The following is a 14280-nucleotide window of genomic DNA, read 5'->3' as shown; positions in this document are numbered from 1 at the left end:
AGATTGTTGCCGATACCCAATTCCCGATTGCGCATCGCATCGGGACAAGTCTTTGGGAACATCACAACTGTTGTATCGTGTCGTCGATCGCCGAATTCGCCGAATGCGTATCGCGTCGGGACTATTGGCATGGGGCATTATAACATGTACATGGAATATCACCGATCGCCGAATGCGCCGAATGCGCATCGGCGGAAAGCTTTGGGGTGCTTATTATAATTCATGTGTCATTGCGATATGTGATCTTGCGATCGCTTTATCGCAATGACAAATCATTACATGATTTCTTTTTAAGGGTTTGTCCAAAAAGTTTTTTATAAAGTGCATTTATTCATTTATTGGACTTTTTTGGATTACAATAGTATTGATACCAAATTAAATTCTAAAGGGACCCATTTCATACGTTAATATTTATAAGTAAAGATGATATGAAATGGGGGGTTGTTGTAGAGCACAACACAATGCTCAGGTGAAAATAGATGAGGAGGCCAAAGAGACTAGAGCTACTAATGTGCCCGGAACCTTCATGACATATCAGAGGGGCACAAGGAGATTGTTTCTAACCAATAGGAAAGTGTTTTCTCCATAGGATGTGGAAGGGACCTTGCCTTCTTCATCAACCCATAGGAAAATTCTAGCTCCACAAGATGTGGAAGGGGCTTTGCCTTCTTCATCAACACAACAGGTACAGGTGCAACAACGACACAAGGGGAAGGAAAATATGATGAAGGAAACTCTTGATGATGATGAGGAAGAGAGGGACTTTGATTTGACAGAGAATGATGAGCTGGAGCAATGTTATACTCATCATGGTGTGGAAATAATTGACTTAGAGGCTCATGATGAAGAAACAATAAAGGACATCATCATACAAGAAAAGGAGGCTCAATTCGAATCTTTGATGGACAATTTGGAGAGGCCCAAGTATGTCATTACATATTTGGAACAAGAAAACAAGCAGTTGAGTGACAAGTAGGCCGTCATGGCACTAGAACTTCTCAAGGTGAAATGACAAAGTGACAAAGAGGCACAGGTCACTTTGACTCCTATTGAGAAGGAGATTGAAGATGATAGAGAGACTTAGCTTGAGAGATTCAATTTGCACCTTGAGAAGTTGTTGCAGAAGGCCAATAAAGACAATCAGATGATCAGGCACATGGCTTACCCCACCTCCGTTCATACCTTCACTTCCCTATCAACCTACCATTCCCCATCAATCACCTATTACTCCCATCTTTCCATCAACTACTGCATCAACTCCTAGTAGCCCAATCCTTGCTTTAAATCCACCTCCCCCACGTCGAGTTATGGCTTCCCGGTATGCACCCCTTGTTTTACCTTAGAATCTTGGTGCCATGCCTGATGATTATCAAGCCAAAATACCTTTCTTTGATGCCACTCAAACCATTACAGCTCAACAACATGTTGATAAAATGAATGATTTCTTTAACCTCCATGAGGTAGATATTAAGGATGTGACGATGAGATTGTTTGTACAAAGATTTGGAGGTGAAGTTTGAAAATGGTTCAGAGCTTTACCCGCAACTTCTATCACCACTTTAGCAATCCTCCATATGCAGTTCCTGGATCGGTGGGAGGTGAAGAATAATCCACTTTAGATTTTGTCCAGGTATGAAAACATAAAAGAAATGTCGGCGAGAGTCTGCAAGACTATTGTGTGAGGTTTAATGCAGTATACAATGCTATTCCTACCAACATTAAACCACCAGAGGGATTAGCTTTGCTCACGTTTCCAAATGGTTTCGATGCTGATATGGCATATCAGTTGTAGGAACAAGATCCTACCACACTAGAAGACATGCAAAAAAATGTTGTGAGTGTAGAAGCAAACTTGCTAGCCAAAAGAGCAAGAATGAGATTTGAGAAAAGAGTGACCATAAAATAAGAAACATATACTTCATATGTAAATATGGATACATTGATTCGAACAGTGGAGAGGATGGTTGACTGGTTAACCATCACAGATAGAACTGAACCACCAATTCGGAATCCAAATTTTAGAGGACAGCAGCAGCCCCAATTTTGAATCAAGCAGAGAGAAAAAAAGGCACCAGAGCAACCAGCGCAACAATAGCATATCAAAACTCCTGTATAGTAGAATTATGTTCAAGGAATGGAAGAAGAAGATGAAAAAGATCCGGTAATTGAAACAAATCACTTTTACACTGCTGATGGTATGCCTATATTTCTGACCAAAGATGAAGAATATGCAGAAGTTTAGAAATTCAAAGGGATGAGGATTACATCTTAGCAAATGATGTGGTTTTGGAGGCCGAATCTGATGATTATCTGCGTGGTTATATGAATTCTTTGATTGCATAGCAGAGGCAGTATTCTATAAGGAGTAGAGATGTATCGGTCAATCCCTTTCAGAAAAGAAAAGATGTACAATCCAAGAATGATTCCTCAATCACTCAAAAGAAAGAGAAATATATTGCTAATCCGAATCCTAGCAAGGTACCATCAACAAGTATCACTGCAAATGAGAAGAGCAATCAACAAAAAGATAGTGCAATGAAATAACAAGCAGACAAGGACATTGGTGTCAAAGAGGTAGAAAAAGTTTCATCCTTTAATTTGGAAAGTGAAATTGCTAAATTAAAAGTGTCCGTTCCTTTGACTGAGCTTGTTAAGAATAGAAATTATAAACACCATGTATCCAGAATATTGCAAATAGATCCTTTTTTAGACATGGTGAATGTTGAGGATGATCATCCTAAACTCATTTTTGGTCCAGCCATAGAAGGTCAGCCTAAAGATAGCGAAGTTCCTCCCTTTTATCTGAATCTTAGATTGCATGAGTATATTCTCCATAATGCTACGTTAGATTCCAGAGCTTCCCACAATTTAATTCCTAAAGCCATTATGGAAAAGTTGGGTTTGAATATCACCCAGAAATATCATGATTTGTACTCCTTTGACTACGGTAGAGTTCGTTGCATTGGTCTCATCAAAGATTTGGTGGTTTCTTTAGATCAAATCCCAGCCAAAAATGTCTTGATAGATGTGATAGTTGCTAATATACCACCTCGATTTGGTATTCTCTTATCTAGATCGTGGGGTGCTAAACTCAAAGGCACTTTACAACTTGACTTCTCTTATGCTACCATCCTGGTTTTTGATCAATTGAGGAAGTTGTACTGGGAAAAGAAAACAAAGTATATGATCACTAGTAAAGGGAAGCCTATGAATCATCCAATAAATGTTGTACATACTGATTTAGAGTCCTTTTTTTTGTACTCTGATAGTGGATTGAATGATGTAGATATTCAGCCTTTAGAAGTAGATTATGTACCAAATATTTCCAAGAATTTTAGAGTAGTTCTTAATCAAGAAAAAGAAAAAATAGCAAGTTCTTCTGAGCAGCCTACATAGTAGCAAAAGGTCAGTGAAGAGCAAAAAAATGAAGTAATCAGCAAAGGTAAGGTTGAGAAAGAAATATAATTTCAGCATCTAGAAGATGAAGCCATCCTTTAGAACATGGACTTCGACGGTGTTGTGGGTAAGGACGGTGCTGGTATTGGAATTTGGATTCGAAGCCCTGCTTTCCAGACTGCTAAAGTCCCAATTAATGTTAGTGTATGTTCATACAAGTTAGATTTTGATTGCTCTAATAATGAATCATAGTATGAGGCTTTGCTTACTGGTCTTAAAATTTTGAAGAAACTAGATGCGAAAGTATTTCTGTTTATGGTGATTCAGAGCTGGTGATTAAACAAGTAAAAGGAGAATATCAAGCAAAACATATGTGGATGAGAGCCTACAAAAATGCAGTTCTGTATATTTTGAGGATGTTTCCTAAATATACCTGGACAACAGTACCCAGGACTCAAAATATCATTGTAGATTCACTCACCACTACAGCCAGCAATTTGAAGATTCCAATGAATTCTAACAACAAATTTGAAATTCATGTCAAACATACGCCTGCTGTTCCTGATAATTTGAGGTATTGGCAAGTGTTTTGGGATGATAATGAAATCAATACCTTTTTTCAGAATGAAGGAAAGTTTAAGAATGCTTCCATTGATGATGTTTGTGATTCCGATGAACAAGATATTGAGGTAAATCAGTTTTACAGCTGAAGGATAATATTATTCCTAGAGGTCTCATACCTTTGGAGGAGTTTTTTGATCAGGATGATGTGGGAAGAAAATCAACCTTAGTTCCTACAGACAAAGGAGTTGAAGATGTAAATCTTGGAACATCTGACCATCTAAAGCTTGTAAAGTTATCAAAAGAATTGTCTCCTGAAGTAAAAGCTAAGTATGTTAGATTGATTTCTGAATTTTCTGATGTTTTTGCATGGGATTATTTAGATTTGAAAGTGTATGACAAGGATATCATTCAGCATATTATTCCTATCAAGCCAAATCAAAAACCTTTTAGACAGAATTTGATAAGAATCAATCCAAAGTTGTTTCCATCCATTGAGAAAGAGGTAAATAGATCATTTAAAGCTGGCATCATTGTTTCAATTAGATTTTCCGATTGGATTTAAAATTTGGTCGTAGTTGTTTAAGGGAAAACTAGTTTCGATTCGAACTGCTAGTCCCACTAAGACAGGTAGCTATCTTAGAAACAAACAATGAAAGCTTTTTAAGAGTTCCTTTAAGTGTGATAGATGGAAAAGAAGAAAAGAGGATCAACCTGGATCTTCCACTTTGATCCTAGCTTGATTTCTTCTTTTCTTGATAGAATTTGCCACTCCTCTCCTACTTGTCCCGCTTCAAAGAGTACCTGTAGATTCAAAGTAACAGCAAACTATCAAAGCATCTCTATCTAAAACATTATAAACAATGCAGAATCAGAAACACATTTACCATGCAATTGCATTCATAAACAAGATTCACAAATACACGATTATATGGAGGAAAATTCAGAGAATTTTATTAATAGTAATGTAAGAGAGTATTACAACCTATCTGTCAGATCTAGCATCATCCTACCAGTTGTAGAAGCCCTCTTCACCTCATGAACAAGTAAAGCACCCAACAATACAATGTCTCTTCTCACCAACAAACCAACAACACTTCCATACAAAATACGAAATACCTGCCTCCAGATCTCTCAGATGAAGGATCTATTTATAGGTGTTTTTCAAGGGTGTGAGTCAGCTTTGGGTTTTTGATTAATGTCATTCCACTGATAGTTCTTGGTTCCACTTGGAGATTTCATTGATCTCTTACTCATCCCTAGGCGAATTCAGAGAGGAAAGTGTCACATGAGAAGTTTATGGAAGATTCCATGATCATCCACCTTGCAAACTGTCTATGCCATTTGTCTATTCTTGCTCATCGCACCCCACAAAAGGCCATTTTAGTATGCATCACACTTGGCCATTTTGGCAGTCAGTATGCATCGTACCTTGCCCATGGAGTAGTCTGCATGGTCCAGTTTTGGCCTGTTTTGAGTAATTTTTCAGGTGGAACTTTTGGGAAATGATGTAATCAGTTGACCATGATCCTTTAGGGTATGAAACAACACTTTTAAGGACTTAAGGATCCCTTAGTTTATGGACATATGAGTTTGGGGTTGTAGTGCCCAAATATGTCTATAACAGCTGCCCCCTAAAGCATGAGATCGTAAATCTTCTGATGTCGGGTGAAATGCTTTATCATGAGGATCTGAGGCATTTCGTATTGGAAGGTGACCTATATAAGATACAATACAATACATCATCATCATATTAATTTCATGATCTAGCTGAGGAGGGCATTCCCATGCTTAGATTTATAAATTCATTTTCATGTACATAGGACAGACAATCGTCTGCTGTTGCAGACTGGTGATCCTTCGTATGAAGAGTCATCTTCCCTGGCTTAGATCACTGTCTTTGCAGCTTCTGTGTACAATTGATGTCTTTATTTTCTTGAATATATCGCAGCCTAGATGGATGAAACTATGTCCCAGGTCTTCAAGACTCGTCCAATCTTTGCCCGATGTACAAGTCGATCCATGTGAAAAGATGTTCTGAAGTCAAACATGGAAAAACATCGCTTGACTACCACCCAATAATGTAAGCTGTTAACAGACGCGAGAGGAGTCACCGATAATGATGATGGCCCTCAAGGTACTACAATACAATTCACGTGGTGTGAATATACATGCTGATGTCGAACACCACGCAAAGTCTTTCGGTCGAAGGTCATTGATGTAAACTTGTCACCGGAAGTGAGAAACTTGCTATTGCGGCTTGCAAGCTTCAAGGTACTGAAAGGGTTGTTTCTAAGTCAACTTCTTGGATAATGAGCTGATGTTGACAAGAAGTGACCTTTCGTAGGAGGGCCTTGATGTATCCCACATCTACGATGAGGAATGGAGCAAATGAATTTTGTGGAGGTGAAAACGATCAGATGATATAAGGTTCAGGAATGACGGCCATGAAAAATGAAGAGTGGATGTAATGCAGTGGATGAGGCATTTGCTAGATGGTAAATTCTCTGAATGAATTCTCTTGAACATATTGGCGACACTGATATGGACTTGGTAGTGTTAACCCCATGGATGGTACGGAGGACCAATGGTGACAATGAACGGAAAAACCCAACCCAACTCAATCACGGTGATGGAGTGAAAGTGTCATGTTCAAGAGCGACCTGCTACCAATAGAGTTCTTCAAGTTTTCTTCCCATTTTTCCCCAGTCATTGCTGACCAGTACCTCTTTATTTTTGACAAGCTTGAGGAGGATAACATATGCTTGGTCTATAATTTTCCCTTCGGGCAAACTTGTTGCTTTGTGTTTAGTGAGCCTAGCGTCAGTGAGAGTCGTTCTTGTATGGGTGGACAAGTTTGTTGCTATTGTTTTAATGAGTTTAACGACAAAGATAACTCAAACCTTTTCATCTTTAGAGAGTTTTAAAAGGGACGAAAAGGAGACTCCAATAGTCCTTTTTCATGGCATAATCCCTTAAGTCCATAAAAGTGTTAAATAATACGAAAGGGATGACTTTTCGATAGTTTTAACAAGCTGACAAAGACAAGCGCTCGATCTTTTTGTTTAATAATCCCTCAAGTCCAAAAAGATTAAAATATATGAGAGGGATGGCGTTCCCTTTACTTTAACAAGCTGGAAAGGCCAATAGCTCGACAATATGTTTATATTTAACGAGTCTAAAAAGAGTTTAAAAGAGACTCGTTTTTGAGGAACGAGTGGTATTTCTAGGTAGTAGCTGGTTATAGGTAAGTTTGGAACTTCTCAAAACATGGCAATGTGAAGAGGGTGGCAATCAGAATCGCTCGTCGCAAATGTTCCTCAAAAGGGTAAATAATCAAGTGGAAGCGTATGGTTAGCCAAAAGAATGGAGGTGATAGAAGGAACGCAACGAAAGTTCAAAAGGGCTGATAGCAAAGCGATCACAAAGGTTATTTACCAAAGGCGGGTTTTTTTCTTAATGAGCTTGAACCTTGTGCCAACATGTGCTTAGTGCAGGTTGATTTGTTAACGAGCTTGAACCTTGTGGGAACATTGCTCTTTTCAGTCTTTTGATAATCTCTTGGTAGATTTATTTTTTAATGAGCTTGAACACTACTATAACATGTGTTCATTACCTTTTTATGCAAGCTAGAAATGACCGAGCTACGAGGTTAAAGGGTTGAGAACCTACAAACTAAGAAAATCAAAGGTCGTTTTTCACTTGCATGCAAAGGTTTGCATGCCCCTAGGTCTTTCAGTAAAAGGAGAGTTTCCAGGTTACTAAATGGAAGTTCATGTGGTTAGCTAGGATTTTTTCTGTCGATAGACAAAAACTCTTCCTTTGCTTTGTCCATCGAAATAAACAAAGGTGATTACTGTGAGCTTCCAATCACATAATGTACGAAGGCGAATGCTGTGAGATTCCATTCACAATCGTACAAAGGAAATAATTGTGTCAGACTGATTACATAACCTATATGGGAATGTTATTTGGTCCAAGTATTATGTCCTTTCAAGAAAATCTCTCTTTTCCTCTGGGTTCACCTGCCGAAGCAGACTAGGCTGCATGGCCCCTAACCTTCAAAACATTCACCGAACTACCCGTCGTAATTAGGTGGATGGAATGAAGGTTGAAGAGACATTGTTGATGTGAAGAGACCATTTAGGGATGATGGTTGATTCATAGCTATGTTTTAACTAACAAATGAAAGCTGGTCGACAAGTTGCACCAGTCTACCTTCATGTGGAAAACACATCACTCGAAAGAATGTGGAAACAATGGCTTCCATGCTATATATAGGCACGTCCAAAGAGTAGATTGTAATCTAGTGGACCTTGGACTACCATCACGTTCAAATGAATGGTTTTCTTTCTCAAAGTTATCGATAACTTCAGAAGGATCCCTAATCGTCGATTGGTTCCTTTGTTAAAGCCCAACACATTTTGTTTTTTAGGCAAAAGTGATGGCGAACCAAGCGATTTCCAAACAGTTGAGGAAAGGATACTCACTAAAGCCCCTTTATCTATGATAGTGCCAGACACAATCATTTGGTGAACTTGTACTATGATTCGGAATGGTACATTAGATGAAAGGCGAGGTTTCGATAGTTGATTCCAATCGAAGAAAACAACTAAACTGCTTGGAGGAGGTACCGAATAAATGTCCGGATAAGTGTCATGAACTAGGGTGTATCTTCTTGTTGTAAAGGAATGTGTGGATTTCCCCCAAGTTCATTAGACTCTGTATCGACAAAAAGAATTTGAACTATGTCGTTCTCATTCTCTTTGGAAACTATATCATCCACAGGTGGATTTTTTGAAGGCAAGATTGGATTGACTGCCATCTTGACCATTTGAATTTGGTCTGGAATGGACTTAGAAGGTTCTCTTTAAATGATAGGTGATTCAATCGACAATATAGTTATGTCAATTGGGTTTTCAACTAGCGAAGGACTTGGCAAGAGTTTCTTGTATCTAAGTGGAAGCTGCTATGGTGAAGTAGGATGGTTATCCAAAATTGTTTTGGCTTCATCCAAAAAAGGACAATGGTGAAGAGTATGATAACCTTCACATAACCTACATGGAACTATGACTTTTCCTTTCTATCTATTGACTTCGTTTCACTAGTTGATGGTGCACTGCCGACCTGACTGTCAGAGGTTGATGACACCAAATTGTGCAACCGGGGAGACCATTCTCTCAAGATCTGCAAGATGCAAGGGCAATCTTGATGGCAATGTCTCTCCTTGCAAATTACACATGGAGTTTTTGGTTTGGAAACTTTAGTGTGCGGATTTTTGCCAGATGATGCTTTGTTGTTCCCTTGTTTAACTGGCTTCTTCTTCTTCTCCTTCCTTTTCTTTTTCTTCTCAGCTACTTGGTTTTTAGTGTCACTAGTTTCACCAAGCGAAGAGGAAGAAGGGGAAAGAGAAAAAAACGAAGTAGAAGTTGAAGGGGTAACTTTAGTATCATCCAGTTGCTGATTAGATTGTTGAGGAATTACGTTGTTTTGAATGACAGAGGTCGAGAAAAGCCATACTAGCAGGCCAATTGTGATTCCTGGAAGGGACAACGTAGCCATATATGGAGAACCATTATCTCCCCAAAAGGAGAAAGGACTAGGATTCCCTCTGAGAGGGATCCCTTGATTGGTAGATTCCATTATCTCAACCTTAGATCAACGGAGGAACAAGAATGATATTCCGTTTAAAATAAATTTTAAAGACACTTTGATGCAACTTTCTTTTTCAATTTTTAAGAGTCGAGAAAAAGCTAAATGTGACTCTAGTCGCCTTTGATTTTTAATGAGCCTAAAGTGACAAGTGCTCAGATGGACCTTTTCTTTTAAGGAGTTGCAAAGGAATGAAAGTGACTGCTATGGAAGTCTAGACAGAGGGTTTACCAAACCGATTGTAAAACTGCAAAATACACCTTGGTGATAAATGATAGAGAAATTACCAAGGACTTATGTATGGCCATCAATATTCCTGAATGTTGTGTTCAGTGCATTACAATCGATAGGGCGACAGACATGGATTCCTAAGGATAAAGGATATGAGCCTATTGTGGTCTCCCAATATATACTCGACGATACAGGGAGCACAAGTCCATACTGGCACTTGTCGTATCAAAGAGGAGGAATCACCCAACCTTTGATGAAAACGATAGTTACCAGGTTTTACGACACCGGAACACATCTCTAGCCTAGACTTCTAGATGCGTTGTGTTAGGTTCCAAAGTTCTTTTATGTTTATTGAGGTTTATTTTAGAGTTGATCTTGCCTAGAAGTCTGTCTTTCAAGGTTCACCGTGTGATGTAAATGTGAAATTCCTAAATATGCAATCTAAAATGATAAACAATCGTTTATGTTCTTTTATCAATGAAAATCCTAGCTACAAAGGAAAGAAGATAATGATTTTCTTTTAGCAGAGACCATAGAGCACACACTAAATGCACTTTTCCTAAATCAAATTTCGCATGCAATCAAAATGTAGATGCACATGCATGTATTTGTTTTCTACTTCCTTAATGTGTGAATGCCAAAATGGAAAGCTCAGTACAGATCTAAACTATTTTCTTTCAAGAGTTCTGAAAAGAAACCTTAAAGATTGGGCTAAAAGATTGAAATCCCCTACAACCAAAAGAAAATAAACTCTAAACAGGCCCGCTGCTCATCAGTTAGATATGGAGCATAGTCCTGTTTCTCAAAGCCTGCTCCTAAAAGAAGTCGAGCTTCAAAAAGAGGTTCATAGATCTAGCAGGGAGGAGGAAGAATTTTGGCGACAGAAGTCTAGGAATCTATGGCTGCAGTCCGGAGATAAAAACACCAGCTTCTTTCATAAGCAAGCCGAAGCCCGAAAGAATGCCAAATCAGTCTCAGAGATTCATTACCAAAATACTGCGATTAAGGATTTCGAAGGCATTAAGAGAGCTGCATATTCCTTCTATCAAGATCTTTATTCTGCTCCTGAAGAACCAGCTATTGATCCTCATGCCTATCCGATTGATTTAATTCCCAAATGCGTCCAGGATTTGGATAATGCCATGCTGACAGCTCCGATTAGTATGGAAGAGCTAAAGGATGTTCTGAACAGCATGGAGCCTGATAAATCCCCAAGCCTAGATGGGTTCTCTGTCAGGTTTCTTTTGACTTGCTGGTCAATAATTAAAAAAGACCTATTGAGAATGGTTAAAAAATCCCAGAACTGTGCAAAGCTGGGCAGTGCCATCAACTCAGCCTTTCTCGCCTTGATCCCAAAAGAGAAAGGCGCCTCAAACTTCAACAGATTTAGGCCAATATCCTTATGCAATTCCAGTTATAAGTTGGTCTCCAAAATAATAGCCAATAGGCTTAAAAAAATTTTGCCAGACATCATCCATGAAAATCAAGGCGGATTCATAAAAGGAAGAAAGATATTGGACAACATTGTGCTGGTGCAAGAAGCAGTTCACTCTAGCTGCCAAAGAAACGAGAAAGGTATGGTGATCAAGCTCGATCTGGCTAACGCATTTGATAGGGTGAGACATGAATTTTTGTTCACTGTGATGAAGAAGCTAGGCTTCTCAACGGACTTCATAAACTGGGTGAAAGCCTATATTGCCTCAACATGGATCGCGCCATTGGTCAATGGCTGTTCTATGGACTTCTTCCAAGCTTCTAGGGGCCTGAGACAAGGATGTCCTTTGTCTCTGCTTCTATATGCTGTTCAGGCCTCGGTGCTTAGTTTCCAACTCGATCATAATCAGCAAAATCAAACTCTACTTGGCCTCAGAACTACTCACAAGGTTAAAGACATTAATCATGCCCAGTTCGCCGATGACACCTTGTTGCTCGCAGGAGCCAGGATAATCTCTACCAGACACTTCAAGAGGGAGCTGGACATTTACAGGTTGATCTCGGGCAACAAAATCAATTATTGAAAATGCTCTATCTATGGCTGGAACTGCTCGATCAAAGAGCTGTCTGATATTGCAAGACTTTTAGAAATGGATGGAATTCAAAATTGGGAGTCATTTAAATACCTCGGGATTCCAATCTTCAAATCTAAGCCTAAATTCGCTCATTGGCTACCTCTGCTTGGGGTGCCTCTTGGCTGAATAATGTAGGTAAAGTCACCCTTATGAAATCGGTCCTAATAAGTATGCCTCTATATCAAAACTCTATTCTCCTTGCCCCCAAAACCTTTCTCAGCAAATTGGACAACCTGTTGAGAAGATTTCTGTGGGAATGTGGGAATAACAACGATAGAAGGATCCATTTAGTGAATTGGGAAACTCTCGAGAGACCATTTCTGGAAGGAGGCCTTCATCTGCGCAACTTGGCTGCCCAAAATCTTGCTTTGGGATCCAAGATTCTGTGGAATTTAGTCTCTGGAAATTCTAGCTGGAGTAAAAGAGTCATTTGGAAGAAATACTTCCAAGGGCAACGCTTGAGATGCCTGGATAAGCCTCCAAGACTTCTAAAAGGATCCCCGATCTTCAATCTTTGTAATGCTGCTAGGGAGCAATTCAGCCATTACCTTTATTGGATCCCTGGTAATGGAAGAAAAATCAAAATCTGGGAAGACTCGATTTTGGGTGACCAACCATTGAACCATGTGGAAGGTCTTGCAAACATCAAAGATTGGCTTCAGTCTTGCAATTTGCACACTCTGTGGGATATTTCGAATTGGAAGGAAGCTCCTGATAGAACCTGGGACTGTTGGAACCTGGGGGAGGTCCCCATTATGCTGCAGGGGGAAGCTTCTTTACTGTTAGATCTGCTCCAAGGAAAATCTCCTTCAAAGGCCACTACTAAAGACAAAAGAGGCTGGGGCTCCCTCTCTGGCTCTTACACTGTTTCCGAAGGTTATAAAAGAATTATGGCTGTCCCATATGCTCCTCCCAATCCAGCCCAATGGAAATTTATATGGGATTTCCCATCTCTCCCCAAAATCGACTTCTTCTGTTGGACCGTTGCACACCAAAGCATTCTTACCAGAGATAACTTGCGAAGACGAGGGATGGAAGGGCCTTCCAGATGTCCACTATGCTGGTCTGATGAAGAAACTATCAGTCACTTGTTGCTGCTTTGCCCCTTTGCTCAAGAAGTCTGGAGGGGAGTTCTGTTGTTAGATCCAGCTAACCTTGATTTTCCAGATAACATCCCTTCCCTGTTCCGAACTTGGGCCAGCTTATCTCCCTTCTGCCTTAAAAATAAAAGTCTTCTTAAAACAAGTTGGATGTGGATCCCTAAATTCATCTGCTGGAAACTGTGGTTGGAAAGGAACAACAGAATTTTTCGAGAAGAAAGCTGCACTTCTATAAGAGTTATCTCAAAAATAAAAGCTTTGCTGGGCGAGGCTTTGGAAGCCAATACTTCCTCAAGGAACGAAATGAGTCTGGTCAAAGAGGAGGAGCAATGGCTCAAAGATCTGGTTCCAAATCTGAAGGAAAGGCCCATCCCTCCTGTATCTGCCCATGCCAACTGGGAGATTAGGCTGGAAGAACTGGAGTTCATTAACTGGAGATCAGCCCTAGATGATCACTGTTTATTCTTCGACGGGGCCTCCAAAGGAAACCCTGGGGTTGCTGGCAGTGGTGGAGTTCTATTGAGTCCTGGAGGTTTTCCGGAGCTGCGATTCCATTGGGGTCTGGGAATCGAAACCAACAACAGAGCGGAGGCTCTTGCACTGTGGCAGGGGCTGACTCTGGCGATTAACAGAAATATCCTTTCTCTCTCTGTATTTGGAGATTCAAGACTTATCATCCAGGCACTGCTATACCCGAAGACCTCCCATCAAGTTCATTTAGCCACAATTATCAGGAAAATCCGGCTACTACTGCCCAAGTTCAATAAAATCTCCTTCTTTCATATTTTAAGGAATCTCAATTCTCAAGCTGATATGGAGGCCAATCTTGGCTCCCTCTGTACTCGGAGATCCCTGGTGGTCAACTCGATTGAATCTTCTTGCTCCATCCCTTAATGTACCTGCTGATCGGTCCTCCTATCCTATTTGATCTAAGGGCTACCTATTTTCTCCTCATTTCCTGCTCTACGGGACCTCTTCTCAAATCAAACTAAGTAAATCGACGATCTCAGGCCTGATCTCAGTTTCCTTTTCATTGACCTCTGTTTCCTATCGAGTTCCTGCTTTTCAAGAGCCCACAAAGGATCCCCATGGGGGCAACTCAGTTTCAGCTTTGATCTTCACTTTATTCTCAATCCTGAAGGCCGTGATCAGCATAAACAGAGCCTCTCATTCCCGGAAAGCAGCATCCTCTGAGCTACGCAAAAATTGCGATGGAGCTCCCCGCTGCAGAAGCAATCTCTCCAAAGCGTGGTCAATCAGGTTCCTCCGCC

The 14280-nt window shown here is 40.0% G+C and overlaps 2 protein-coding genes across 2 annotated transcripts; both read left to right on the top strand.

The window, feature by feature from the left end:
• The first annotated feature begins 10622 nt into the window (after window positions 1-10622).
• Window positions 10623-11858, top strand: LOC149186469 (uncharacterized). Its single transcript, XM_089409358.1, has 2 exons — window positions 10623-11077; window positions 11456-11858. Exons 1-2 carry the CDS (start codon window positions 10623-10625, stop codon window positions 11856-11858), a joined length of 858 nt encoding a protein of 285 aa, XP_089265484.1.
• A 1454-nt stretch (window positions 11859-13312) lies between these two features.
• LOC149186468 (uncharacterized) lies at window positions 13313-13903 on the top strand. Its single transcript, XM_089409357.1, has one exon. The coding sequence runs from the start codon at window positions 13313-13315 to the stop codon at window positions 13901-13903; it is 591 nt and encodes a 196-aa protein (XP_089265483.1).
• Window positions 13904-14280: the final 377 nt, after the last annotated feature.

This window comes from Pinus tabuliformis, chromosome 3_1 (genome assembly GCF_031772625.1).
Source record: "Pinus tabuliformis cultivar Carrire ecotype Pingquan chromosome 3_1, CPIR1, whole genome shotgun sequence".
In the NCBI taxonomy this organism is placed as follows: Eukaryota; Viridiplantae; Streptophyta; class Pinopsida; order Pinales; family Pinaceae; genus Pinus; species Pinus tabuliformis.
The sequence above is the reverse complement of the archived record's forward strand: the minus strand, read 5'-3'. Positions and strand labels throughout refer to the sequence as shown.

Bases quoted from the DNA above. Each gene is read 5' to 3' on its own strand.
- LOC149186468 (XM_089409357.1), top strand. From the start codon at position 13,313: ATGAGTCTGGTCAAAGAGGAGGAGCAATGGCTCAAAGATCTGGTTCCA.
- LOC149186469 (XM_089409358.1), top strand. From the start codon at position 10,623: ATGGAGCATAGTCCTGTTTCTCAAAGCCTGCTCCTAAAAGAAGTCGAG. The intron at 11,078-11,455 runs GTTTCTTTTGAC...CGCATTTGATAG, and splicing joins CTAGATGGGTTCTCTGTCAG to GGTGAGACATGAATTTTTGT.